The sequence below is a fragment of the Chroicocephalus ridibundus genome, chromosome 14, assembly GCF_963924245.1.
Source record: "Chroicocephalus ridibundus chromosome 14, bChrRid1.1, whole genome shotgun sequence".
Classification (NCBI taxonomy): domain Eukaryota; kingdom Metazoa; phylum Chordata; class Aves; order Charadriiformes; family Laridae; genus Chroicocephalus; species Chroicocephalus ridibundus.
The window spans coordinates 3,800,683-3,827,040 of NC_086297.1; the positions used below are offsets into that span (position 1 = coordinate 3,800,683).

The window sequence follows — 26,358 nt, forward strand, 5'->3', positions numbered from 1 at the left end:
CAAGTACAGAGAGTCCCCTCCACCTTGGAGCGTCTCCCGGGAAGAAGGGATCCTCCACACTCTCTGAAGCCAAGGGGCTTGAATACAGAGAGGGCCAGTAATGCTTCTAAACTTCCTGGCACGCAAATGCTGGCGCTGAAAGAAATGCCTCTGCCCTGGGAGAGGTGCCACCGGGAGGGACAGCCCTGAGAGGAAAGGCAGCGCTCCTATAATGCATCCTAATGCATCAAGGTTGAGCAGCTCCACACAGACAGCCTTTGTCACCGTGGGCTTGTGCCCTGGTACATCTGCGAGAGCTCCTGGCAGCCCTTGCAGCTGATTCTGTGGGAGGCTTTGGCAGTGCTGAAAGATGTAAGAAAGTTTTGCAAATTAACTTCAGTCAGCCAGTCCCTTCCGGAGGAACACTGGGAGCAATCGTTACAGCTGCAAAAGAGCCAGGGTTGTAACGGGCTGATATCTAGCCCAGACGTCTTCGCTTGGCAGCGCTCTACGCCTGAAGGGGTTGGGTATTAAAAATATTTTGCTCTTCACAGCTGTTCTCCTGCACTGTGTGGAAGGGAAGAGCCTTAGGCAGATGTGTGGACAAGAAGGGAAGTGGGATGCGGTTCCCAGATAGGATTTAACCAGGAGATGAGTTAATGCCTCTCCTTACAGCAGCTGAAAGCGGCCTGGGTCTTTGCAGGCTACCTGTGCTGGGTACCAACCCTGTCAGCAGCTCGCCGCACTCCCGGCCGGCAGCTCGGCTCCGCTCCCTGCAGAGGACAGTGCTGAAACACCGGTTGCCCCTTCTAGTAACCACACTTGGTTTAAAAGGGTTTCTCTAATTACTGAGCGGACTCAGCTCTGCCCAGCTTGTTAGGCATCTAGAGATCCCATTCCGAAGGTGCTTGACTGTACAATTTATTTTACAGTCATCGTCTCCTTCTTCCTTGAGAAGATAAAGGATCCAATTTTCCCAGTGTCCCCAGATGGGGACATCTGGCATAACGTTTGAAGGCTTGTTCTCATTAGACCATCACATCAGAACAGCCAAGGAGACTGATTGTTTCTCAGCATCTCCGGCCTGGGCTCTCGCCTGTAGCTGTTATTGGGAGGCACCTACCTTTCCGTGGGACGCGAAATAGGAGCTCTCGGGAGCAGGGCAGCAGCAGTTCTCCCAGAGGCTGGCTCCTTAATGACCCGCTCTCCAGGAGGGACGTTCCCCTCTCCTGGCCCTTGGTCTGTGTGACTGAACCCCCCAAGGGCTGTTGCCTTTCCCCCTTACTGTCGCAGCTCCCAAATGAGTGCGAGCTGGAGACCAAGGCGGTGCGGTGGCTGTTCGCGCTCAGGCAGCGCGCCTGGTGGCGGCTGTCCCACCCCATCTGTCACCGAGCCATCGGCTATTTTCGGTGCGACCCCACAGAACAGCTCCGGTTTATTTTTCTGCTGTGGGTCTCCTGCCATGCTTTTTTTCTCATTCTGCGGGAGAACATCTTGTTTCCTTAATTTTGAGCTCAAGCAGAGTCCAAAGAAATCAGAGTTTGTAAGTTAATATTTAAAATAGCAGAAGATGCTTCCAGAAGCGAATAAAGTTTGTTTTCTGGCGGTCTCCAGGAATGTGTGCTGTACCTTGAGAGAAGACAAAGGGGAGTCCAGGGTGGTGGTTTTCATGTTGGACTGACAGTTAAAGACTGGCAGAATTGGGCAATGTGGTCTGTGTTTGGAACTGGAGGTCTCAATTCCCATTCTACCCAGTAAGATCTAAAAATACAAGCGGAGTTTTCTTGGCGTTTTCTGTTTAAGAAAACACACAATGATTTAAAGACTACTGATCATTTTCTGCTACAAGCTACAACCCAAGCATGGGAGGGGAAAAAAAAGTCTCTTGGCAGCAGCCCTTTGGTGTGGGTTGTGAGTTCTGGGTATTCTGGGTATGGGATTGAACGTTCTGGGCACCATCTCAGATCTCCCATCCAGCAACGTTCAGTTATAGTGGGAAGATAAAAATAAAAATGAGAGTTTGACTGAAATTTTGCACTGCAGTGACTTTGCCACACAGCATCTTATACATGCATATTTTCTCTTCCGCGCTGACTTTCTTTTAATGGTTGCCATGTGTGACTGCTACTTCATGCTCCTTTTTTTTCTAAATAGGGGGGGGGGGGGAAAAAAAGAACCTACTTTCTATCTTTCCCTCATCTTTGTTCGTGTCTTATGTGGTTTTCAGTTTGCAGAGGACATGTCTGAAAAAGAAAGTGGGAGGGTGAGCAAGGGAAACAGCCCCAAAACACAACAGTGGTGGGTTCCTGCTGCACTGCCCTTTGTCACTCTTATTGTTTAATTTCGACCTGATGCGTCTGCCACGTTCTGGACCTTTCTTTGACTAACTCCAGCTTTTTTTTTTTTTTTTTCCTCTTACGCCAGCATTTCACGCCTATGGAAAAGCAGGAAAAATGTTGGTGGAAACAAGGTAATCTGCTGCTTATTTAAATCTTGACTAGTTTGGTTTTCTTTAATGAAAAATACTGCTCTGTAGCTTCTTGTGGCCTTGCTGCACTCTTGTTCTTACCCTCCTGCCTTTTCTGGTCCCAGAAGTCTTCCTTGCCACCTAGAATTTGAAGAAGAGCCTAAGTGAGATGCCCTAAGCACAGCTCGCAGGTGTCGCCTTCAGTGTGTCCCTCCCGTTCCTGAGTGCAGACAGGAGCACTTTCCAGGCAGCGGGAGCACAGAAGTCGGGGAATGAACTCATCTCCCGCTCTGCTGCCTGTGCTATGAAATCACGGGCATGTCGCTCGTGGCCCTTTTCCAGGGGTGAAATCCCTGCCAAGATTGCCGTGAGTTAGAGGGAGGGAGAGCCTTCAGTACCTCGGATCCACCCTTTAGCTGCTCTGGTCCTGCCCGCTCCTCGCAGCGGGCGCTGCTTTCCTCTGCTGGGTGTTAGAAGATGTCTCCGTTTCAAGACAGCCCCCTGTTCCTCAGATGAACCCCCATGCCCAGGGAAGGTCCCTCGCAGGTTTCATTCAGCAGTGGCGGTGGGCGATGGGGCATCGTTGCAGCACGGCTTTTTCCAGCAGAGATTCTTTGGTGGAGGCGGCTTGAGCCCAGGCCAGTCAGCGGGGCTGGCTCCTTCCCTCTTCCCAGCTGCAAACTGCTGCAGAACACTAAAAATACACCGAGTATTTCTCAGATGTTACTTGTCCATGCAAGCCACAGGGATGTTATATAATTGGGCCTGGGAGGGAAAGTGGTCCGTGCAATCGCGAATGGGAGGAGAAGCAGTTCATAGGACAATCTTTTCGTTAAAGTGTGGTCCGTTTTTGCAAAAAGAAGTTTGAGAGCCCATTTGGTATCGAGACTTTCATGGTAGGCCTCTGCTGTGGGGCGTGGGGCTGAGAGAACCTCTTGCTGATTCTTTTGAACATTTTTTCCAAGAAATAAAGGAGTTCTTGCCACCTCCATGGTCTGTTTTTTTCTGTGGCTCCAAACAGCAGTTAAATCCATGCACGGCTTGTTACCAGAACGGCCTCTCTAGCCAAGATGTCAGGTGTGGTTGCGAGGTGGATGGAGGTTCTCTGGTTTTTATTTTACTGGGATTGAATGCAGAATTGGTGGCCTGGCCTTCACAAGCCGGAGGATAAAAGCGTGGTCCTCCCCTCTAGCACCGGTAGTGATGCACAGCTCATACGGCAGTGGGAGCGAGCTCCCAGCTCGCTGTATCCCTCTGGACAGAAAACCTGCTTTATTACTGGTTGCCAAACGTGTTTTCCAGTGTGGGCTCCGCAAAATCTGGGGCTCGTCTGCATCTTGAAAGGCCAGAAAGTTGTGTTAGAGGGTGGGTGTGCGCTGAAGCAAGGCACGCCGAGGCTGCTCCACCTCTGAACATGAGCCAGGGGCTGCGCAAGATTTTAAGTCCGTTTAAATGTACCCTTTTAGCTGTTTCTGTTTAACTCTTCTGGATATTCCTTGGCAAACGGGGGGAGCAGTAGGACCCCAAGCAATCTTCAGCTGTCGTGGTTGTGCGCAGGGTGTAGCCCTTGAGACCTTGTCAGTGCTCAGCCGTTGTCTTAATCCTTCCCCAGCGGCTGCAGTGTATGTAGGATGTTGTTTGCTCCCAGCGTATGAACTGTAGAGATGTTCTCACTCCTCCCGTGTTATCAGTGGGGGGTCCTGGCAGTCCCAGGCAGTGTCCCCAGGTGTCTCTGAGGTGGCCTTAGCATGAATAAGGCCGCCTCCTCTCGCGAGGACTGTGCAGAGTACAAATCCGCTGGGAATGTGGCTGCCGACACACACCTGCCCCGGCGCAGGAGCTGTGCCAGGGCTCCTGCTCCGGCCGCCTGACCTGTCTGTATTTTCTTGTTTTTGCAGCATGATCGGGCTGATGCTGGGAACTTGCATTGCTTTCTATGTTGTCATTGGTGATTTGGGGTCCAACTTCTTTGCCCGGCTGCTTGGATTTCAGGTAAATAAATCCTCACTGGATCGCGTCCACAATGCGGAGAGCGGTCCCAGTTCTTCTCGCATCGAGCCGTGTGTGCCTTAGACGCAGCAACAGGCGTCCTGCCCCACGAGGCGTTGTGGGGTCACCTCATGGTGAGCTTTAATGGCACGCCTTGCGCGCAGAGCATTTAGCTCTATGGAGTCCTGGCAGCCCAGACATATGGTGAACAATCAGATGTGTAAAACCTCCAATAAGGCACTTCAACAAAGGAATTCTTTTCAACTTGGCCTCTCTTAATTCTGGAGCAGATTCCTGGAGGAGATGATGCTTCCTGTCTTAATTCCTGCCCCTAACGAGTAGTGACAGACAGTTCCTCTGTCCGAGCTCTCACCCCTTTGCAGCCCTCTAGTTCAAGAGGGATTTTTGTCCTCTTTTGGTGGCCAAATTTCCTCTGTGCCTGCCTGCTCTTTAATTCAGAAGGAGATGCGTGATGAGCCCAGCGTTGGCTCAAGACGCGTGGTGGCCAGGGGTGCTCCTCGTGGGCAGGAGGCTCTTGCTGCTCTTCCTGGAGAGCCGTGAGCCGGGGTGCGAGCGGCAGCGCTTGGGGACGGCGCGAGGACTGCGCGGGGAAGCTAAATAGGCACGTGGAAGGATTTTTGGCGGGGCTGTTATCTGCTCTGCCTGATGCTGCTAAGCTCCGATTAAGGGACTGTGAAGTTAAAAAGATGCGTTGTGGCTGCAGCCAAATTAGGTATTAAATATTTCCAAGCATTTCAGAGCGTTCTGCTATAATAAATACCAATGTGAGGTTTTGATTAGTTTTCTGGATCAGAATTTTCCAGACTTCAAGCTCTTGTTTCCCAAGTAAGTTTAGTTTTCATTTAATTGCATGAAAATACTTAAATAACTTGTGCTGGAGTAGCATTTAAACACAGCCCCCCGCCCCCAAATACTTCCACGTCAGGATGGACCTGTCACGCACTGTGTAGAGCAACAGTGGCACCCAGTGACTGTATAAGCTAATCACAGACCTAGCCAAAGAAACGGCAAGCTTTCAGCAGCAAATCTTTAAATACCTACAGAAGCAGAATTTCCCATTTGAAATCCATCCTGGCTTTGCATTGTTTTTCACTCTGGGAAAAATTAACGGCCTCGGGGAGTTACTTTGGTAATTTGGTGGGATGTTTTGAGTATCCTCCATGCTCCAGTTCTTTATGCAGGTCCCTTTTCCAGGTGTCAGGCAGTTTCCGGATAGTCCTGCTCTTTGCCGTCTCCCTGTGCATTGTACTTCCACTGAGCCTCCAGCGGAACATGATGGCCTCCATACAGTCGTTCAGCGCCATGGCTCTGATCTTTTACACCGTGTTCATGTTCGTGGTGAGTATTGATGCTGGGAATGCTCTTTTCCTATTGTTTTAACACAGATGTTCCCGCTGGGACAGCCTGCAGGTGCAGGCCTCAAGTTTAAAATGTCCTTCCTGATAATTAGTACTGCTGGTGCTGGGCATAACGAGCGATCCGGGTGCCCGGGCTCTCGAGCTGGTGGAGGTGGGGAGGTTCAAACTGTAGAAACTGGCCAGTGGGTCTGTAAGCTATTACAGATGCTAGGGACTGCGGTGGCACAAATAATAACAAACCACACATCGAGTTGTGGTTTATTCTGCTTGTTGGTGTCTTATAATTTAGGGCTCTGAACTTTAAATCAAAGGCTGGAAGATGTGGGGAAGAGTGCCTGGAAGCAGGAGGACTTTGATCGTGCGTTAGTGTTTGGCCTTGAAAACCTCAATGCTTCTAATCTGTAGGGGGAAGGCAGCTCTGGTGAAGAACTCCAGCATGTACTTTGCATGCTTTTTTGCAGCCGATGGTTAATGTCTTTCAGGCTGCAAGTAGTTTTATTTGTTAGACACCAGCACTTCTATTTTTGAGCATCGTAAAGTCTTAAGTCTGGTACATGGCGTATGCTTGTTCTTAGATATTTCTAGAAAAGTTTTTCTTTGCTGAAGTGAGTGGATGCTTGACCATTTAGGTTAAGCTGAGAGTTACCTGTTTGCTTTCACCAAGCCCCGTTGCAGAGCACCATTTACTGAGAGGTGGAGACTTTCACTTGCTTTTGAATGACTTCAAGTTTCACCTCATGGATGCTCGTGTGGTTTGCTTGTGGAGCCCCAGCCCTGTCTCTCCCGAATTTCAGGACTGGAAGGGCTGAAACAAAAGGAAGAAAAGGGAGGTGTGGAAATTCTTTCCACTTAACTTTTTTTAGTAGGTTGTGCTGGGTCACGCTTCTGAGCTCGCCTCTGTAAGGAGGCTGGAGGCTGTAAATGAGTGTTTTATAAAACTGCCGTGTTGCAGGAGCTGTGCCTTTAAGAAAACCACAACATTTCATGAGAGTTGGCTGCACTAAAACATAATCTCAGGGGATTAGAAAACCCCCATTCAGGCGATATTATAAACAGGCATTCAGACATATTTACCTTCTGTTTCCTGTGCAACCCAACGCCTGCCAGTTTCCCTGTCAATGGCGAAAGAGCTCCCCTGGCCTCGTCTGGGTGCCTCGCTCCCCCTGTTTTCCTGAAGTTTATCCTTGTCTTCAGTGAACTGGTGGTGTTAAATGGCTCTGGAGTAATAGCAGCGTGCAGGTGGGGTCCTGTTTTAGGAACGTTTGTCTCTCTCTGTTGAACAGGATTCTCCCAAGGCAAATGTCGCTTCCCGTTTGGATTTAAAAACGTGTTTAAAAGAGTGCAAAAGAAATCGCTGGGAACAATAATTCTCACAGTTAAATGTGTCAGTGAAAATTGTTCCACCCTGGTGCGTGCTATGATGTCTGATGGCATCAAACAAGGGGGGGAATGCCATAGATCTTTTAAAATATACTCCAGGATCCTTGGTGGCAAGGGGCCCTTGGAGGTTGCCGGGAGCTTTAATAAAGTGTGTGAGTGGGGTGGGGAGCTGGGGAATTTGACTAATAGAGATCGGGCTGTGGTAGGCAGTGTAAGCTGTTCCTCGCAGAGCTGCCACACGCTGCCTTTTATCCCAGCACCGGCGTTACTGCCGCCGTGAAGTTGCTTTGGGTTGGATCTTAACCCTTTTTCTTTCTCTTGGCTGCAGATCGTGCTGTCGTCCTTCAAGCACGGCCTCTTCAGCGGGCAGTGGCTGCAGCGAGTTAGTTACACTCGTTGGGAGGGCATTTTTCGCTGCATCCCCATCTTTGGCATGTCTTTTGCCTGTCAGTCGTAAGTACCTGCCATTCCCACTTCTGGCAGTTGTGGTCCACAACGAGTTTTTGTGAGGGCATAGGGTCACGAGGATCTGCAAGGGATAGATACCATCTGGTTTCCTATTCTATTTTAATCAAAATATTTTACAGCCCACTGAAGTACAGCATCTCATTCAGTTGTGACCCTTTTGTTACCAAGATGGGGGAGGGAGTTATATTTCACTTGGGAGTTATTGTACTTGAGCAACACAAGATCATTTGGGCCAAACAGATCCTCAGCGTAATGCACGTTGCTTCTGGTACAGCTGCGTAAGTGATGAATTTCCCCTGTTTCTTGAAGGGAATGATTTAGCACCAGGAAAGGCAGCGGGGCTGTCGCCTAATGGCCGCAGGGCCCCCTGCAGGGTAGCGCACACTCGCGGCTGCGCTCTGCTTCCCCGAATTTCTTTGAGAATACTCAGAAGATCGTGCAGTCATTGACTTTGGAGAGTTGTTTGCATGTTTCCAGTTACCTGCTTTTAATGAGGGTTTCCGTTGGCACATGGAAGGACGTGACGGCAGAGCAGGCTATTTTCACGTTTCTAGCAGCATTACCTTCTGCACCAAAATGGCAAGTGAGCAATACGTGCCTGGCCAGAATAGAAACAGACTTTAAATAGAAGTGTAAATCCAAATGTGGACACGGAAAAGACCATCCTCATTTGGAAGGCTGGCAGAGTTGGGCTTTCCCCCCTGTAGTTCTAGCAAATGGGTAGCATGCCAACAGTAAATGAATGTGACAGATAAAATTTGTTCAGACTGCTGTGTTTACACCCACACGCAAGATCCAAATCATCATTTTCCACTTATCGGCTCTCTTGGCAGCTCGGTTCCTACCCGAACACACTCCAGTCTTGCTGTTTAATGTCTCCATTACAACCGGCAAAGGGAATTGTATTCTTTTACTGCTTTACCTTATTAACATTTTAGAGTTTTTTAAGTTCTGATTATTTTTTTTCTTATGGTAGCCACACGGTACCCAGCACAATTTTGCTGGGAGTTGGAAACGCAGGGAAATCGTTTGGTCTGGACCAGTGTGCGCCTACCTAAATATGGGCTCTGTTACAGCACTTACGTGGCAAGCTGAACCTAAAGCTATGCATTTTTTCCAAGCATCAGGGCAATATGCTGTCCCCAGCCCAGGCAATCTTTATAAGCTTGTTATTCTCAGCTAGTTAGGTTTAATTTTGCTAACCAATGAATCACCTTTTTAAAAAATAATTCTAACGTAAAGCAGAAGTCCTTTTCCTTCAGCACGTAAATGCAGCATACAGTAAGGACAAATAAATGCACTGTTATTCTAGCTTGAAAAACTTGACCTGCTTTACTTGGGGGTTCAATCCCCTTCGCTCTTTAAGAGCTCTCCTGTTGTTGCTGAAGTGGCAAAGTAGGTCACTCCTCTACAGCTATGTGGCGTGGAAATTTGCTGTTGATCTGAGAGCTGGGAGTGCGAGGACTCCAGGGTTACCTCCGCTGCCGCCTCCTTGCGTGACCTTGGTCAAGTCACTGAACCTTTTGATTAAAGAGGAGCGAGTTGAGCTTTCCAGGAGAAAACCCCTCATTCCTGGGGGTGGCTATTCTGGTGCAGATGGATGCTAAAATGCTGAATTCAGAGGGATAATCAAAGTCAGGGGGGTGTTCATTGCCTCTGTGAGCATCAGTTCCCTGCAGGCCGAGTTAGTGCAGGCTCAGAGCCTGTGCGAGGTGGTCCCTGCAGTGAACAGATGCTCCGAGGTGGCTCTGGCCGTCTCTGAACAAGGCTGATTTCTCCAAGGCTGCTCTTAGTGCCTGTGCTGACTTGCCTGCTCTCTGCTCAGGAGGAGCCATCTGCTTGCTCCTTCTTTGAGCGTAACAGATAACACGGGGAAGGGTCCCTGATCCTTCACTGGTCTTCACTGCAATCATTTTGCTTAAAAATAAAGCCCCAGCGTGTCAGGACGTGCTGCCTGTTGCATGCCGCATGTCCTCTTGCTCTGCCTTGGGAGGTGGTGATGGGCGGGAGGGCCCAGCAGCATGTCGTGGGGGCTTGAGGGACACTGTGCTGGTCCCCCAAACCCAAGTTGACCAAACAGTGCCATTAGGTGATTGCAGGAGGCCTGGTGCAGCTGGACTTCACATGGCACTCTTCCCTGTGTCACTGCTGTTGCTCCTGCGCTATGACACGGACCTGGCCTGGCTGTGCCATCCCTCGCACTGCAGAGCTTCTCTGCTTCCCTCCTTTTTTCTCCTTGGTGTCTGGCTGTCCCCTTCCCCGCGTGGGGCTGAAGCCCAGGACGTTGCCGGTTAATCTAGAGGAGGTTGCTACCTTGAGGGCAGGGAGGAATCCCACATGGAGAGACTCCTGGGGAAGCTGGGCTCCTCGCTCCCTGCTGGTAAATGGCCATCACGGTGCTATGCTTGCAGACCCTGCGTGTGTCTGGCGGCTTCCTGAGAGCTGACGTGCTCAGCTTCCTTTGTGCAGAACCGTTTGACGTTAAGGGATTAAGGGTTAAGGATTTTTCTGCTTGGCCTCGGCTTGACACACGTTCTGTTAATGGCTTTGTGCCCGCTGGAGCTGGGGATACCCCCTTCCCCTCTAACTGGATACTCCCTGCCTTCTTGTGAGAGTTCCTTCAGTAACATGAAGCCAGGATGCAGCCACTTGAATTAAAGTAACAAGAGGTTAATGAGTTGCTAAAATATGCACCTGATGTCAAAAAGTACATTCCACATGCCTTCCAAGTCTGTAAATACCCCAAATCCCGTGTAATTGGCGCTCCCGGCTTTCTATGAACTGAGCTCTAGCAGCAGCACTGAAATATGACAGGCGCTGCATTTAGTTTTGTTTGTTTAACTTTTCTTTTAGACAGTGTGATGCTCTAACCTTCTTCCTGCTTTTACTCTGTAAACACTGCGTTGCTTTAATTATCAGCATAGAGAGCTCCAAGAACAATAATCTGCAATGCGCTGCCTGGCCTGGTGCCACTGGTGTTTCACTGGAACAAACGGTCATTCATTTTGCAACACTTTTGAACCAAAATGTTTACATCACACGTTTAGCTCCACGTGGTGGGGTGGGGAGAGCAGGAATATTTCTGCAACACTTAAAGTTATGAGTGTTCTGAAATCTCTTGGCATTAGCAACATAAATTGTGGAATAGCAGCGAGTGTTTATGCTCCATAGGGGGAAGGTGTCAGGGATTCTTCGCTGCTGGGCCGAGGCAGGGAACGTGCTGGAGTTGGGTTTTTCTCTCTCTCTGCAGAAGGTTTCCTTAAATAATTTACCCTTTTCTACAGTCAGGTCTTGCCTACCTATGATAGCTTGGATGAGCCGTCTGTTAAAATCATGAGCTCCATATTTGCTTCTTCCCTAAACGTGGTCACCACCTTTTACATTACGGTAAGAAACTTCCCCTTCCCTTTCCTTGCCAGAAGTCACGCTCTGGAGGGGCAACAGGGATGATGATTGATCTTCAGCTGGGGCTGGTTTCTGCTTATCTGTATTTATTCTGAAAGATAAATCATTTTGCTGAAAGCAAAATTAGATGGGAGGTGACGAACTGAACTGTGCAGGAGGCATTTGGAGAGTCCAAATTTTCAGCGCGGCCCGTTTCCTCGGGCGGAGGCAGAGAGGAGACCCAGCTCTGCAGTGCGCATCCGCCTGCTGTCTGCCTTCCAGGGCCCAGCCTGCAGCTGGAGGTGCTGCCCGCAGCTTAGGAGAGCTTCTTTCAGCCTGTTGCAATTGGAAAGACGTTAAGGAAGTTATGCCTCATAAAGCACCAGTTAATAAAACTGAGTTAATAATTCCTGAGGAGAGCCTGCGAGCGAGGCCACTGCGGGGAATCGTTACGGCCCCTCCTTCGTTGGAGGGTGCAGGGTGGCGCTGCCCTTTGTCGCTGGCAGTGGCCGCGTTCCCTTGCTGCAACGTCCTCCAGGAAAGCCCGCTGTAGTTGGTGAGAAGCTTGCCTCTGCTTTTAGGAAGGTCCCGCTGTTCTTGAAGCGTTTGCCTCAACGTCTAGGGGTGCTGCAGCCGGGGCTGCTGGCAGGTTGCCCACGGAGGTGGCCCCACGCTCCCTCCTTGGCTGGCCCGTCCTAACTGATGGGAGGTCGCTGACCCCCACCCTCTTGTAAAGAGCAGATGTGAATGTACTTGGGAGTCAAACCCCACCCGCTCACCTCCCCTCCTGCCGGACAGGTGGGCTTCTTTGGCTACGTGAGTTACACCGAAGCCATTGCTGGGAACGTCCTAATGAACTTCCCTTCCAACCTTGTGACGGAGATGATCCGAGTGGGATTCATGATGTCAGTAGCTGTGGGGTTTCCGATGATGATTCTCCCGTGCAGACAGGCGCTGAACACCCTTCTCTTTGAGCAGCAGGTAAGACCCTCTTGTGTGGCCAAGGAGCAGCTGGCTGCCTTGGTGTGCACCTTTGAAACTTGCTTTTTGAAGGGCTACTGTGACTCTCTGGCTTCTGCTGCTGGCTGCCGAGCGGGGCTGCAAACATGCCTTGGTTCTGTGAGACTCCGTTGACAACTGCATATTTCTGACTTGTGGTAGGTACTCGCTATCCAGAGGGACAAACCCTCAACTCACAGTGAAATCGTAAGTGCCTGGTGTGTGGTAACAGTGCGGCAGGAGGCCCGCGGCAGTCTGTAAATCCTGCTCTGCAGAATGGTTAATCTCTGGTACTTTGAGGTTCTTGTCCGCTCTGCAGAGGAATTTCGTGGGCAGAAGTGCCGGGGTTGTGAGCCTGAAGCCTGCTATTGCTCTGCTGCGCCCCGAGTCCCGTGGCTGCTCCTCCCCGGGGGATTTCGGCTCTCGCGCTGAAGTGTTACACAGTTCAGAGCCGTGGTGGTTCCCCCCCCTCAGAAAGAGGGAGAAATGTGCTTTTGGAAACAGAGGAGCCTCCTTATTTCCTGCTGCTCCAGCTGGCATCCTTTTGCTGGCCAGCTCGATCTTGCTTTGCATTTAGCTCAAGCTTCTGTTCCTGGCCTCAGAGCCCAGCCCAGCCTCGTTTCTTCTTGCTTCTGTCTGTGCCTGCTCATTTCTGCTCTTTTATTGTTATTCTTGTCCTTGCACCTCTGTCAGTAGCCCCTTGCACAGCCTTCTCCCCTCCGGGTTCGGACCTCCCCTTCCTCCAGTGCCTCCGGGGCTGCGTGGTGCTGGCGTGGGGCAGGAGCATGGGGTGGAATAGAGCCCTCTCCCACACGTTCACCTTTCCCAGGGTCAGATCTTCAGACGGCCTTTGTGACTATAGTTGGTCTGTCTGATTTAGACTGTAAGTCCCTTGTGGCAGTAGCGTGTTCTCCTCTGTGTATTGTACGGCACTAAGCATGCCGATGGTATTCAGCAAATAACAGTAAGAGATTGTGGGAATGTTCTGAGGCCTTTGTGTATCTGCATAAATAGAAACCTCTTAGGGCAGGAAATAAAACTTGAGCAATTTATAGCTCTAAATCCTGCCACTTTTGCCTGTGAGAAGCCCCTGGCTCTTTTCTCACATCGGGAGGGCCTGAGGATGGGGGAAGACGGTCGGTGAAAGCCAGTGGGTGCAGAGAGTGAGCACTGGAGACGCTTGGGAAGACCATGGCTCTTGCTTGGGCTCTGCTCGTTGCTCTTTGGGCTCTGAACCTGTCACGTTGCTGTGCGGACGGGAGAGCAGGGACCCGCTGGCTCTCCAGGGAATGTGGGTTCGCTGGGTCCTCCGCTTTCTGCACCTCCTGCTTGGAGCGTGGGGATGGGATGGGAAACGGAAGGCATCTGGAAACCCTCCGGTATCAGCAGCTCCCCAGCAGCACTGATCATCCCCTCTGCCATCCAGCCAGGGTCTCCTCTCTCAGTCGGAGGAGCTGGTACATGTGTTGTAACACGGTGGGAATAGCCCTGCTCCTGGAGGTGTTAGGGGACACCTTGCTGTCACAAAACCAGAGCTCTTCCCCCTGTGTCTCGTCTCCCTCCTGCCTTCTCGCTGCACCTCTTTCTCATGCCCTTGGCCTTGGGGCCACTCACAGAGGCTGGGTGGCCGCAGCGCTGGCACAGGGACTGGGATGCAGCTGTGCAGTTCACATCTGGGGCGGGATGGAAGCAGCAGCTTTGGCTCCGTGCCCCCTGTCACTCTTGTTTTGAAGGTTCAAATGCAGTTGCGTATTAAAACTGCCCAACCATGTCCAACTGTGTGTGTTGTTCCCCCCGCCCCCAGCATTCACCTCTGCGGAGACCATAGCGTGGAGGTGACAAAGCTGCTGGAACCTGCTGGGGTAATTGCTTAGGAACTGCGGGGTTCTGGTGCAGGAGCTAAACTCATTCTCCCCCTCCCACCCCTTCTCTTCCAGCAGAAAGACGGCACCTTCGCTGCTGGGGGGTACATGCCCCCGCTTCGGTTCAAAGCCCTGACGTTGGCTGTTGTGTTTGGAACCATGGTGGGAGGCATCATGATCCCGAACGGTGAGTGAGGAGCTGGGGGCAAGGGCTGGTTGGTTGGCTGTTTTCTCTGGTCTCTTTTATTGGCTTTTCTGGGTGCGATGGCCAGGCCCGCTGGGCTCGTGCCCCAGCCTGCCCGGGGGCTCAGACAGCCGCCACGTGCTGTGCTCTGGCTGTCCTGGAAGAGGCCTTTGCTGACTTCTCCTCCTCTTCTTTGCCAGTGGAAACGGTCCTGGGTCTGACAGGTGCTACCATGGGAAGCCTCATCTGTTTTATCTGCCCAGCTCTTATTTACAAGAAGATCCACAAGAATGCACTTTGTTCGCAGGTCAGTGCTGATGCTGCTTGACATCCCCCTAAGCCCTCTGCAGAGCCTGGGAACGTAGTTAATTTGGCTGAGAAACTGCTCAGCACCTCCTCCAGCCTCCCCCCCGCCCAGTCTGCCCAGTGCAGGTGGGAGCTGCTCTGGTCGGCTGCTCTGAGCAGCGTCGCTTACGGGCACGCAGGCAGCAGTGGAGGAGGCGCTGGCCCGATGCACGGCCAGCTCTGTGCTGGAACACCGGCTCTTTTTGTCCCACCAGCAGCAAGTGAAGCATTCATTTGGTGCATAAAACGCCGCTTCCAGTCCGCCTTCTGGTGGGCTTCAGGTTCCGTATCTGCAGAATGCGAAATCCAGGCAGCCTATAAAACCTTAACCGGCCTTACATCCCAACCTGCCGGGGCTGGGTAAAACAAACACGGTTTCTCAGCGATGCGGTTCTTGCTGCTGACCCTCAGCTTTCTGGTTTCAACCAAAATAATAATAAAAAGGAACACACACATAGAGGTGTTGCTTCAGGAATTGGTTTTTAAAAAATCGGGGTTGTTCAGAGGCTGTTAGAAGTTTAGCTTTTCCTTTTTGCTCCAGTTTGAATTGGCCTCCTTGGGGACTGAAACAAAGTGGCTCTTTGCTGGGCTTGATCTCTCTCCTTCTGCAAATACTGGGCTTTTGTGGGGCTGAAATTAACATGTTTTGTTTTTTTCTAACAATAACTTAATCCGCTGCCTTTTAGCAGGCCTCTGCCCCAGCATTACCAGTCACGACAGTGCTGGGCTGGGAATAAGGTTTTCGGCAAACTGCGGAGTCAGCAGGGGGAGAGCACGACATTTTTGTGGGTCCTACAGAACTAATGGCTTTTGCTGTGTTTAATGACTTGTGGGTTTGCAAACGTACATGAAGTTTTTAAGCAGGGCGTATTTTTTTCTTTCCCCGTGCTTTCTCTGACACAAGGAAATAGTCCAACTTTCCAGCTTTCACTCTGAATTCTGACACTTTGGTCCCAACGTCTTTGACTGAAACCCCAAGCAGGAGTCTGAATGCCAGCCTGGATTTTTCAGGGAAACAAAGAGCACTTTCAAGAATTGCTTTCTATTCCGGCTGAGCCAGAACGTTTCTCTGCAGTGCCTTGAAACTGCACTTAGGATGTGCTGAGCTCTTAAACTGGCTGCCCAGAGGCGACTGTCAGCTGCTCGGGGTTGAACACTGGGGCCCTCACAATCCTTGACCTCAAACGCTGGTCACAAGGCTGGTGAAGACGTTTGTCCTGCAGAAATCCCCACAAAGGAATAAGGGCTTATCTGAAGCATCAGCCCCCAGGTTACCCTGGCATTTCAAGGGGCTGGTAGCAAGCTGTCCAGCCTTCTCTTGAATGATCCATGGCCTGTCAAGTTTGCATAGTTTCTTTGAGCGATGCTCTGAAGTGCTGCGGCAAGGGCACACCTGCCTTCAGAAACACGCCGGGCTGCAGAGCCCTTCCCTGCCTCCACTCTGGAGCACAATTCTGGGCCCACCCTCTCCTCGTTCCTCCAGGTCTTCTGCAAAGACTCATTTATTCTTACCCTGAAGCTCCGTCTTTGGTCTCCTCCTTCATTCCTGCTTTTCTTTGATCAGGCGCTCCACTCCATCAAAATACGCTCCTGTGAAAAGTGGCAGTCAAGCGGGAGAAGGAGCCAGCCCTGGGCATAGCTGTCCCTCCCCGCTTTTCCCTGTCTAAACAATGGAGATGTATGTTCTCCCTCCCTCCATCATCCTTAGCTTTCTTCCAAAAGCAGCAGACCTTCTCAACGCCAGCTCTTCCGCTTGCCTGGATTATCCCGACTCTTGCGCTGCTGCTGCTGAGAACTGGCTGCTTTTATTGGGCCACTTTGGGCATCGAGCAAAGTCCTGTATGGGGCAGCCTGTGGGGCTGGCTGGATAGGAAGTTTAGATTTACCGAGCTGGGAAGATGGTGCAAGCTGAGGCTACAAAACGGGGAAGTTGCATTAAAAGTGGTGAAGTGGGTTTCAGGAGAAGGAATATGGGCTGTCCCAGGTGTTTGCCAGCCAGCAAAAAGCATGGGCAGCTTCTACCAACCAGTTGTTAATTGTCGCAGCCGCTGGTCGGCTGGGGCTAGGGGGTGGCCTGGTTGAAAGGCTTGCTGTGTTGGAAAGACGATCAGGTAACGGAGCAGTTAAAAAGCTTGAAGTCAGGCGTGCAGAGCTACGAGTGAACTGGGGAGAGCGTTCCCTTCCTTGTGGTTCAGCATCAAGCGTGTTCCTGTAAAGGTGCCGGTCCTGCTGCCCTCCGGGAGGCTGGAGCGAGGGGACAGAGTGAGGTTTGGCTGCTGAAGGTCACGTTAAGGTCTGTAAACAGAGTGTTTAACTTCTAACAGGAAGGTGTTGGCTTCCCAGTGTTGACACAAGCCTGTCCGAGAGGCCCCTCCTAGGGAGGCTGGAGTGGCTGTTGTCCCAGTTGGGGAAGAGGAGCTGCGGAGAGGCTGCTGGAGGTCAGGAAATGACCCCTCGGTCTCGCTCCTGTGCGGCTGGAGAAGACATTCCCCTCTGCCCTCGCCTGGTAGCGCAGCGGCCAGCACACCTTCACCGCAGGCGCTCGGGGTCGGTACAGCCGCAGCATCTCTGTCGCAGCGCAGCAGAGGAGCCCGGCGGTGACCGGGGCTCTGCATTCCTTCGCCATGACTCTGTCCCTCCAAACATTTGGTGTCCAAAACAGCCCAGTTTGGAGGATGTCGTCACTCTACACAAATGCAGGTTTTTTTTGCTTCCCGCTGATGGCTGAGGCGTGGTTAGAGGAGATGGTCTGAGCTGATGACTCTTCTGTACAAAGTTCGAGTTATCTTCTGGGAGGAAGGACGGCCGAGGGAAAGCGACCAGCAGAGGAAACGGCCGCGTAAACTTCCTCTCCTGAATTCCTGTCCGTGCTCAGAGCGTTCCTCTCCAGAGACAGGCCCTTGCCTTGCTGACCCGCCTGTTGGAGGAGGCTGCACAGGGCTTGCACGTCCTCTTGCCATGTCCATCCTGAGAGGTGCTTCTGGAGAAGGGTCTCTGCTCTCAGCAGGTTCACTTTTCAGAGGTGGGGGTGAGATTCTTCCTGTGGGACCAGACACTGGCTTATAACCGCTCTGCAGTGTTGTCCCTCTCCTTGCTCCAGGTTCTCAACTCTTCAGCTGGGCGCTTTGGTGGTAGGCGGCTCCTCTGCCTGTGTTTGGTTCCTCGAGCCACCGGGTCCTTGCAGCCCACGTTCATCTTCTTTTGGTTTAGCCTTCGTGGTCCCTTGAGTCCAAACTGCCTGGTTTTCCATGTCATAAGCATCTCCTTAGGGTTAAGCCAAATTGTGGACCTCTTTATCCTGGTCTGCAGTTGCTGACGGGGTGGGTGAGGAGGAGGCGTGCTGACGGGGGAGCTGAGGGTGAGGGACGGCTGCTGGTTCGGGGACAGCCCAGCCTGTGGACTGTTCACGGGCTGCCACGTGTGCCCGTACCCGCTGCCCTGGGAAGCTCACAGATGAACTCCAAATGTTGAACAATCAAAGGGGTTTGAATCCAAGGCATTCAAGCCCGTGGTTCCCCACTAAGATAAGAAACAACAAAAATCCTTTTAAAACTTTTAATGTTTTCAGCCGTTTCCTACCGTTCCCTTCTCTCCCACGTTGCTCCTAGTTCCTGTGGCACCAGAATAGATCCTCTTTGTGGAAATGCTCTTCCTCTCCGCTGTTGTTTCTGGAAGACGCCAGAACAGCCTTCCAGTTGCAAAGTGCATTTCTGCCGGGGCTGTAGATCGTGCGACGGGAGGAAGCGGACGAGCTCCAAGCCGAGGGCAGCCGTGGCAGGGACCTGCTGACTCTGCTGTTGGCCCGAGCGGGATGGCAGGATATCTGCTCTTTGTGCACCCACACAGCAAGGCAGGGAGCAGATTTTACTTCTGTTTCCTTTGCAACGTCTCTAAGGTCTGGCCTCTGCTCCCTGGCTGGGCTGCTCGTCCCTCGTCCAGAGATGCTTCGTATCCCGCCAGCCTTTTCCTTCTGAAGGCGTCTGTCTGTCTGCAGGGGGGAGCTGGGGACGGGCTCTCCTGGGCCCGGGGCTCTGACCGCCCTGGCCCACATTTCTGGGTGATCTCCCTCAGTGCGAGGAAGGAGGGGGAAGCGTTAGCCTCCCCTCCCTCTCCTGGGCATGCCGATATTTTAACTTCTCCTTTCAATTTCACTTCTCCCCTTTATTTTCAGTTTTCTCCCTCCGGCAGCTCCCAGTTGTAGCAATCCCTGGTTTTTCTCACACCGAGTCGCATCCTTTTGTCATGCTTTTTGTTAATTGGGATGTAAATGCTGCAGGGTAAGGGTTCTGGGGGAAGAGATGAATCCCGCGGGATGTGGTCCTCTCGTGAGCTGCTATCACAGCCCAAGCCGGAATCACCAGTACTCTGGGTGTTGCAAAGGGCAGCTCGTGTGGTTCCTACCGGAGAGCAACAAGATCACGTATACCAAAGCGATGTTTTTTCCTTGGCAGATTGAGACTTTTTTAGGATTGCCCTGTGAAGCACGTGTAGCGAGTTGTCCTTGTTAGAAGCGTGGTGGAAGAAGCGGCGTCCTCTCCCCAGCAGCCTGCGCTCCGCACGCGCGCAGCCGCAAGGTGCAAAGGAGAGATGCAGTTCGCAGCGTCGTCTTGGATCCTGTGCTGCCATATGCAGAGCTGCAGAAATAAGCTAGATCCCTGGCGTTTCAGAGAGCAGAACGTACTTTTTAAAAAAAAAAAAAAAAAAAAAGAGGGAATTGCTGCATCATAAATACCATTTTGCTGCAAACTTTCAGCTTCCCAGCATCGCCGAGGTGTTTTCTGTTTTGCGTAAGATGGTTCCTGTTGCTTCCACGGTTTGTTGTGAAAAGGAGTTTGTAGGGAGATTGTGTTTCCAGCGGAGGGTGATGCTTCTTTGCCCGCTTCCTTCAGCACAAACTCTTGCACACTTTCTCCTACCAGTCATTCCGTGCCGTTGATGCATTGACATGCAAACCAGGTTCCACGAGAAGCCCTTGCTGTGACAATTGCAGTGATTAACTAGGTAAAAATAATATATTAGAGTTTAATTAAATCTCCCCAGTCGGTGTTGTCGGCCAGCAATCCATCCGCTCGGCTCTTTGAACTGGCTCCCCTTTGCCCGGAGGCGCAGGTGGCATTTGGCAGCCCTGACACCCAACGTGGCCGACGTTCCTCGGCCCCTGTCGCTGCTGCGCATCGTCTCGCTTGTCCTTCTCGCGTTACCCCGTGAATTGCTAGCGCTCCTAGAGATTATTTTTTTTGGTGCAGTCAGAGGCAGAGAGTTTTTAATTCTTTCTTACAGCTCATGTGTAATTAGATCCTTTCAGATCAATTTATCATTAGATGATAAGCTGTAGAAAAGTTCTTTTTGGTGGTGGTCACTTTCTCCTTTTTGAGTTAAAGAAATTCGTAGAGCCCTTCTCTCCGCAGTGTCCAGATTCTTTCTTTTTTTATTCTATTTGGTCCCAGGCTTTTGGAAATCAGGGAGGATTTTTATCAGCTTCTTGAGCACTGGCCACCAGGATTTGTGTGTGGACATCTTATTCTTCCTCTCAAAAATAAAAATTTTTAAACAGCTCCCTAGAAACTTTTTTAGGCTCTAAACAGGTTGGGCATTTCTGTTCTCAGCCAGACCTGATTTCATGGTGTTCTAATGTTGCTGATGGAAATACCAGGGAATGAGTCTTTGCAGCTGGACTCCTGTCTGCCACATGCATTTTTCTATCCTTACGTCCTGTCCACTTGCTTTTGAGCCCTCCTGGTACAGGAGTCGCCTTTTCAACAGCCTCCAGCATCTGAAACACTCATTGCTACGTCTCTACATCCGAATAAAAACCTCAGCCAAAAGCTACTGTTTTTTCTTTTTCACCTCTTAAATTTCTCTGTCTCTTATTGACATGTGTAATTGCACTGGGCTTTGAATTGTTTGGCGACACTGTTTGCATGAAGAATGCTGTACAGAGCAGTCCCGTTTGTTTTGCTGCGCTAACTGAAGCTCTGGCACATTGTGCAGATTATACTGTGGATTGGCCTGGGAATACTGGTGATTAGCACGTACACCACCTTGTCTGCAACGGAGGACGCCCCTGTGAAGACAGAAGCGATGGGCTTGGAGCACCTGGACGGCGAGCAGAACAGAATTGACCAGGATGCAATCAAAATCCCAGGTATGTGCCTGCTTGAGGTGTGCTTCGAGCCCTGCTCCCAGCTCCACCTCTTTGAAAAAAAAAAAAAATTAAAATATATATTTTCTAAAAGCGCGGTGGAAGCAGGGTCATTTCCAGGTGGCTTCACAACATCCTGGGGACTTTTCCCAAGAAAGGCTGCAGTTTTGCCTTCTGGAAAAGCCTGGTGTGAGCTCCGGTGGTACCCTGTGGGAGTTGTTCTTTTGGGAAGGGAAAGGAAAGGAAAGGTAGGGTGCAGGGGCAGGAGTCCCCTGTAAGGACAGAGCACGGGTCTCCCCGTTCGGGGTAATAAATGCAGCTCTGTGAGCACAGCCCAGCGCTGGCTCCACGCTGGCCACCTGTACGAGGGGTGTGAGTGGCCAAACAGGGCTGCTTTCACCATTTCTGCCAGCGCATTGTCCGCGGTTCCAATAACAAGCCATTCATTGCGCTCAAAGGTATGTAAATTTATGGGCACTGACTTTTTTTTTTGGTTGTGAGGATATAAATTTGGATTGGGTTTTAGCTCTGACAAAGCCTGTGATTATGCCTCAGCTTTGTTTACTGGTTCACATTATTTATTATTTGTTTACTGTGGCCGTTGATAGAATTACGGCCGATCCCTCCCTTCCCCAGCTGCAGGCTTGCCTTGCAAGGCCATCGCTAGCAGGTGTCGCGTGACCCCGCGCTGCCCCTCATCTGTGGCTGTGTCCTGTTTCTTTATTTTATTTTTCTTTGGTTCTGCGCGTGCTGCTTTTTTTCTTTCTTTTTTTTTTTTTTTTTTGTGTGTGTGTGTTCTTCGGGGGGCCTTGAAATAGCCTCGCAGAGATTGAGAACGGAAGCGAGAAAGGGGCTGTCTCTTCTGGAGATTATCCTCCCTCCTGGTTGTTGGCTGTGTTCCTGCCGAGCAGCTTTGAGTGTCTCCGAGACACCGGTGCTGCCGCCGATAACATTCACTCCTGGGTTGCTCCGTCCCTGGCAGCGGTGGGGTTTTATGCGTTCGTGCTCCTGGTTCACCCAAGGCGTACGTGCCTTCTCAGGCACTAGGATACCCGTGAACTCTGAGCAAAAGATGCTCTCAATCCCTTAATCGAGCACACTCAGCAGGGCAGGGAGGAGGGATGCGATTGAATTCTTCCGTCTTGGTTAATTTTGGAGCAGTAATGGCCAAAGAACAGCTGCTCGTTTCAGGAGGAGTCGCTAATGACACGTGTTCTTGTGACTGGGAAAATAAAAAAAAGTCCCATAAAAGATGGTGTCCGCTGGAGTTTGCTAAATCTCTTCTCCACTTCTTCTCCGCGTGAGCCGGAGCGGCAGAGCAGGACGCCTGCGTCTAATCATCGCGGAGCGCTGCGACTCGGCGGTCGCCCTGCCGTACCCGCCGCGTGTGCCCGCAGCTCCTCGGCATTAGCCCTTATTGCCTGGTACTTACTGCTGGATTAAATAATCCTACCTGGGAGGAAGGCGGTTTTAGTGCTCTTGGTTCGTAAACTTCCCCGGGGCGGAGCCGTGCGGCTCCGAACGCGCTGACAAGCGTCTGCCCGGGGAAAGTTCGGCTGCCCTCCGAGTCCAGCGCGGTTTCGCCATGGGGGGCTGCTGGCTCTGCCCCGGGGAGCGGAGCCTGGCTGGGGCGCTCCGTCCCCTGGCAGGAGGGAGCGGGATGGAAGCGGGATGAAGGGGGACAAGGACCTCGCAGGGGGAGGTGGGGGTGCCCCAGGAGAGCCGCTGCTGCGAACCACCCCGTGCCTTGGATCCGTGCCTCCCTGTGCCTCCGCAGGATGTCGGCTTGACTAGCAATGAGAGGCGTTAAATGGTGCCCTTCTTCCCCCCCGCAGCTCCCCCCTCGTCCTCGCCCGGCTTGTTTTGCAGAGGCAGGAGCCCGCAGCCTGGAAAACACGGCGGCAGCTGCATCCTGCCATTCACGGGGCGCGCAGGATGCGGGCTGCCCCGCATCACCTGGGTGCCCTCGTCCCGCGCACGTCTGGTTCGTATTCCTCGCACGGGGCTTTCCCAGGAACACACGGCTGCTCCCCGGGCACCGCCGGGGGTGCTCGGCCCCGTCCCTGCCTCGGGGGGACCCTCTGAGCCCCTTCCCCGCGCTGGGAGCTGCCTGGCCGAGGCAAACCCGGGGGCTGCGCGGGGCCTTTTCCCAGCCCTGCCTTCGCCGGCTGACTTTCGCCTGTCAGCATGTGAGAGGAGTTTTATTGGCCTCTTTGATGTTGCGGAGACCAGAACTGTACAGACTTTCATTAAAACCCTGCCCTGTGGGCCCTGGGATTATGAATATTAGAACATTGCCCTTTTATGTGAACACGTATTGACCAGCGAACTCTGAATAGTGTTTTTACTAACGACACCCAAGTGCCCATTACAGCCCCTGCCTGTATTGCTTGAGGTTTACTGTCAGCAGCTCTTCGGGAAAGGTATAAAACCCCTTTCAGAAACGTTCTGCCGCTGCATGCAGCGTGTGCGCCTATGTTAAAAGGTTGCTAAGCTGCCTGTGAAAGCTCACGAAGGCAATTATCCATTTAAAAAAAAAAAAAAAAAAAAGCTAATTAGGCAATTTCTCTCTGTATTTGAAAGCACCCTAGAGGGTCTCATGGGGCGGATTAAGATTTTGTAATATTTTTCAGCTCCTTACTTGATCATCGCTGCTTCATTTTCTTTCTCTGGGCGTTGTGCAATATCGGGTAACAAAGACCTGATTCACGCTCCTTATGCAAGAGTTGCCCTTTCCCCGGGCTCTCCGCGGAGCCCGGCCGCTGGGGACCCTTCCCCGTCCGCCCCCCCGCGCCCCCCTGGATGTGCTGGGCTGTGTTTTATGGACCTGGGTGAAACCTGGCTCGGCGTTCAGCTTCCCCGCGGGCTGCCGGCGCGCGGCAGGGCGTGATGCTGAGGGATCCTCCGTATCCGCGTGTTTGTCCCCAAAAAAGAGCCCTGCCCGGCTGCGGGCTGCGTCCCCGCCGGTGTTATTAGGCAGAGCAGCGCCGGAGACGCGTGAGCCGCGGGTTCTGCTGCTCCTGATGCTGCAGGAACAGCTTGAGGCTGCTGCGGCTCTCCCGGGTGCTTTGTGCCAGCCGGCTTTTAATAGTGCCTGTGACACAGAAAAGGAACTATCAGCCTCTTGTAATTTGGGTTTTGTTTTTACTGCTGGTGCGTCAGGAGACAACTGTGAACTAATTTCAGTGATGCCATTCGATAACCTTGTGAAATCTGTCACCCTTTCCAGGGGGAGGGGGGCTGGCTGGAGGCGCCGCTGGGGCTGGGGGGGCTGCGCGGAGCTCCCCCGGGGGGGCTTCTCCCGTCCTGCTTCGGGTGCAGGGCTGCTCGGCTCGGCTGAGGGCAGCCGTTTGCCCCCGTCCCTCTGCTCTCGTGGATCTTGCTCCATTTCACTGCGCTGAAGCCATTTCAGCGAGTCGAGCTTGGACCAACACGAGCAGGTCCTGACACACACCCCCCTCCCCGGCCCCCCCCATGTCCCTCGTCAGCCCTGGGACGATGCTCCGATCGCTCAACAGTCACGGAGAGGTTGGTGTCTCCCCCAGCCCCCTGTGCTGTCCCTGGGGATCCCCCGGTCCCTTGGCTCAGGGGGGAGCACAGCAGGGCCTGTCTCCCTGCCCCTGACGAGGGCGGGGGGGTGCGGACCCAGCTTTTGGCCACGGTCGTCGCTGCGGTGGACGAGCGCGAGAGGAAAACCGCGCGAGGAGGGATTTAATGCCTTTCTGGGACCATTGCTACTATCCGAACCAGGAGTGGGGAGGGGGAAGGGAAGCTTTTAGGTTGCTAATCGTGAAATTTTATTGCAGCCTGGAGAGGCTGTTGGCAAACCACAACACATACGCGCGCACACGCGCACACACACACACACACAAATCAGTCGCAGAAAGCCCGGGCTTCCCTTCGCCACCCCATAAGCGTGAGAGAGGAGCTGGTGATGCTCCGGGTGAGCCGGGGCGGCTCGGCAGGACCCGTCGGAGCAAGGCAAACCCTCCTGGCGCTTGCCGAACGCCCAGCTCCTGGTGTCGTAAGCCAAAAAGCTTTTACAGCCCTTGCCTGTAAAGTCCAACACCACTCATAAAACATTAAGAGGCGCAGCATTACTGTAACGCTCTCCAAAGGGACCTGCAGGGCGACTAGACAGTTAGAGCGATTATTACACATCCTGAGCAAAATTGTTCTCTGCAAACCACATATAGTCCCTTATAGATTTCCATGCAGCGTGAGAGGTCGTTAATTCACGCCCTGATGATGAACTTAATTTTGTTTCCCGCTGAGCAAATGACGGCTTAGAGGCAACTTTGTCTTATTATGGTGTGGAGACTTTTATTTTTTGTTTGTGTTTTGTTTGTGTTTTGGTCTTTTCTTGCATTGTTTGCAGAACCCGGGACATGTGGCCGCCTCTTGATTTACGATTGACGCTTCTCCCAGCAGCGGGACCCCCCCAGCCCCTCAGTCGGGGCCCAGACCCGGGAGGGGGGAGCTGGGGGGTTCACCTGCGGCAGGGTCCTGTGGCCAAACGCTGCCGTGCACGCGGGGGTACTTCTGGTTTTAACCCCTCCATTTCCCCCTTGCGTGGAAAATTCCCCCCCCGCCCCGCCTTGTATTTTTATCCCTTTTGGACATCATCTGGCTGCACGGGTGCCTCATCCCTCGTCCGCTTCTGCCATGGGAACGGTGTTGCGGTTCTCTGGATCCTCTGGTTTCAGAGGCGCCGCCGTCTTCTCCGAGTGCAGCCATCTCCCGCCTTCATGAACCAATTAACGAAAAACTTTCCTCCAATAAGAATAAATAATTTTTTGCTGCGAGGCCAGAATGGAGCTGGGAACATCCGCAGCCGTGCCGAGTGCTCCCCTCCCCGGCCTCCTGCTTCCCAGGGCCCCCGTCCAGGGCTGGGCACTGGTTCCTCCAGTCCATTTTTTCCTGAAAGGAGGAGTGTCCTGCCGTGACTTGCTGAACCCTGGGAAGTCCCTCAATGGAGAGAGGGGACCCTTGGGTACCAAACTTGAGTTTCTCAGAAAATCCGAGTCCTTTTCCCCTCCCACTGTCATTCCCCAACCAAAGAAACTTGGAAAGCCGGCCAGCCCCGGCGCACGTCCCTTCAACTGGGTGCGGAGCTCTGGGCCAGAGTGTCCAGGTTTCTGGACCGGCGCTGGGTCCTTCTGGCACGGATCCCTCTGGGCCAGGATTTTGTACTTATTTTGTTGTTCCCCCCCCTTCTCCCCGCCCCCCCCCCCCCCAATTTGGGTAAGGCCCACGCAGCTGAAGTTGTGGCAATCTCTTCTTTCCCATGAGTTCATCTTGTAATAAATCGCACCAGCCCTGCGGAGGGGGAGGAGAAAATTGAAAGATGTTTATAGAATTAATTCCCCAAAGGAAATCGCATGGGGGAGGGCAAATGGGGGGAAGAGTTGGGAATCTTTTTTTTTTTCTAACAGAAGATAGATTTTTTTTTTTTTTCAGAGTTTGTTGGATGGAAAAAAATCTGCAGAACAACTTCAGTGCTGGGAAACAATTAGATTTCCTCCTCTAAGGAGGAACTCTAAGGAAGAGTTCGTTCCCTGTTGGCGCTGTGTGGGTTGTCTTCTGCCACCCTGGGGTCAGAGGGGACCGTTCCCATCCATGGGACGTGCCACGAATTCCATGTGGTTACTCCAGCGCTGAACCCGGTCGCTAGTTTGACTGGGATGTGTCTTCCAGAAACATCCCAGCTCTTTGAGGGAGAGATGGGGAGAGTCCCTCCGTCTCCCTCGGGTATTTCCCCTAATGCCTGTTTAATCGCG

The 26,358-nt window shown here is 52.3% G+C and overlaps 1 protein-coding gene across 2 annotated transcripts in view; it reads left to right on the top strand.

Annotated features, from left to right (window-relative positions):
* Positions 1-26,358, top strand: part of SLC38A10 (solute carrier family 38 member 10) — a 38,052-nt gene that overhangs the window by 2,661 nt on the left and 9,033 nt on the right. Inside the window, exons 3-11 of one of the 2 annotated variants that reach the window (XM_063351914.1) lie at positions 2,404-2,449; positions 4,345-4,438; positions 5,651-5,794; positions 7,523-7,647; positions 10,947-11,049; positions 11,845-12,027; positions 13,983-14,094; positions 14,292-14,398; positions 20,428-20,581. In XM_063351914.1, the coding sequence (XP_063207984.1) occupies positions 2,404-2,449; positions 4,345-4,438; positions 5,651-5,794; positions 7,523-7,647; positions 10,947-11,049; positions 11,845-12,027; positions 13,983-14,094; positions 14,292-14,398; positions 20,428-20,581 (1,068 nt within the window). The remainder of the gene's footprint in view (positions 1-2,403; positions 2,450-4,344; positions 4,439-5,650; positions 5,795-7,522; positions 7,648-10,946; positions 11,050-11,844; positions 12,028-13,982; positions 14,095-14,291; positions 14,399-20,427; positions 20,582-26,358) is intronic. The other variant, XM_063351913.1, reaches the window with a different exon arrangement.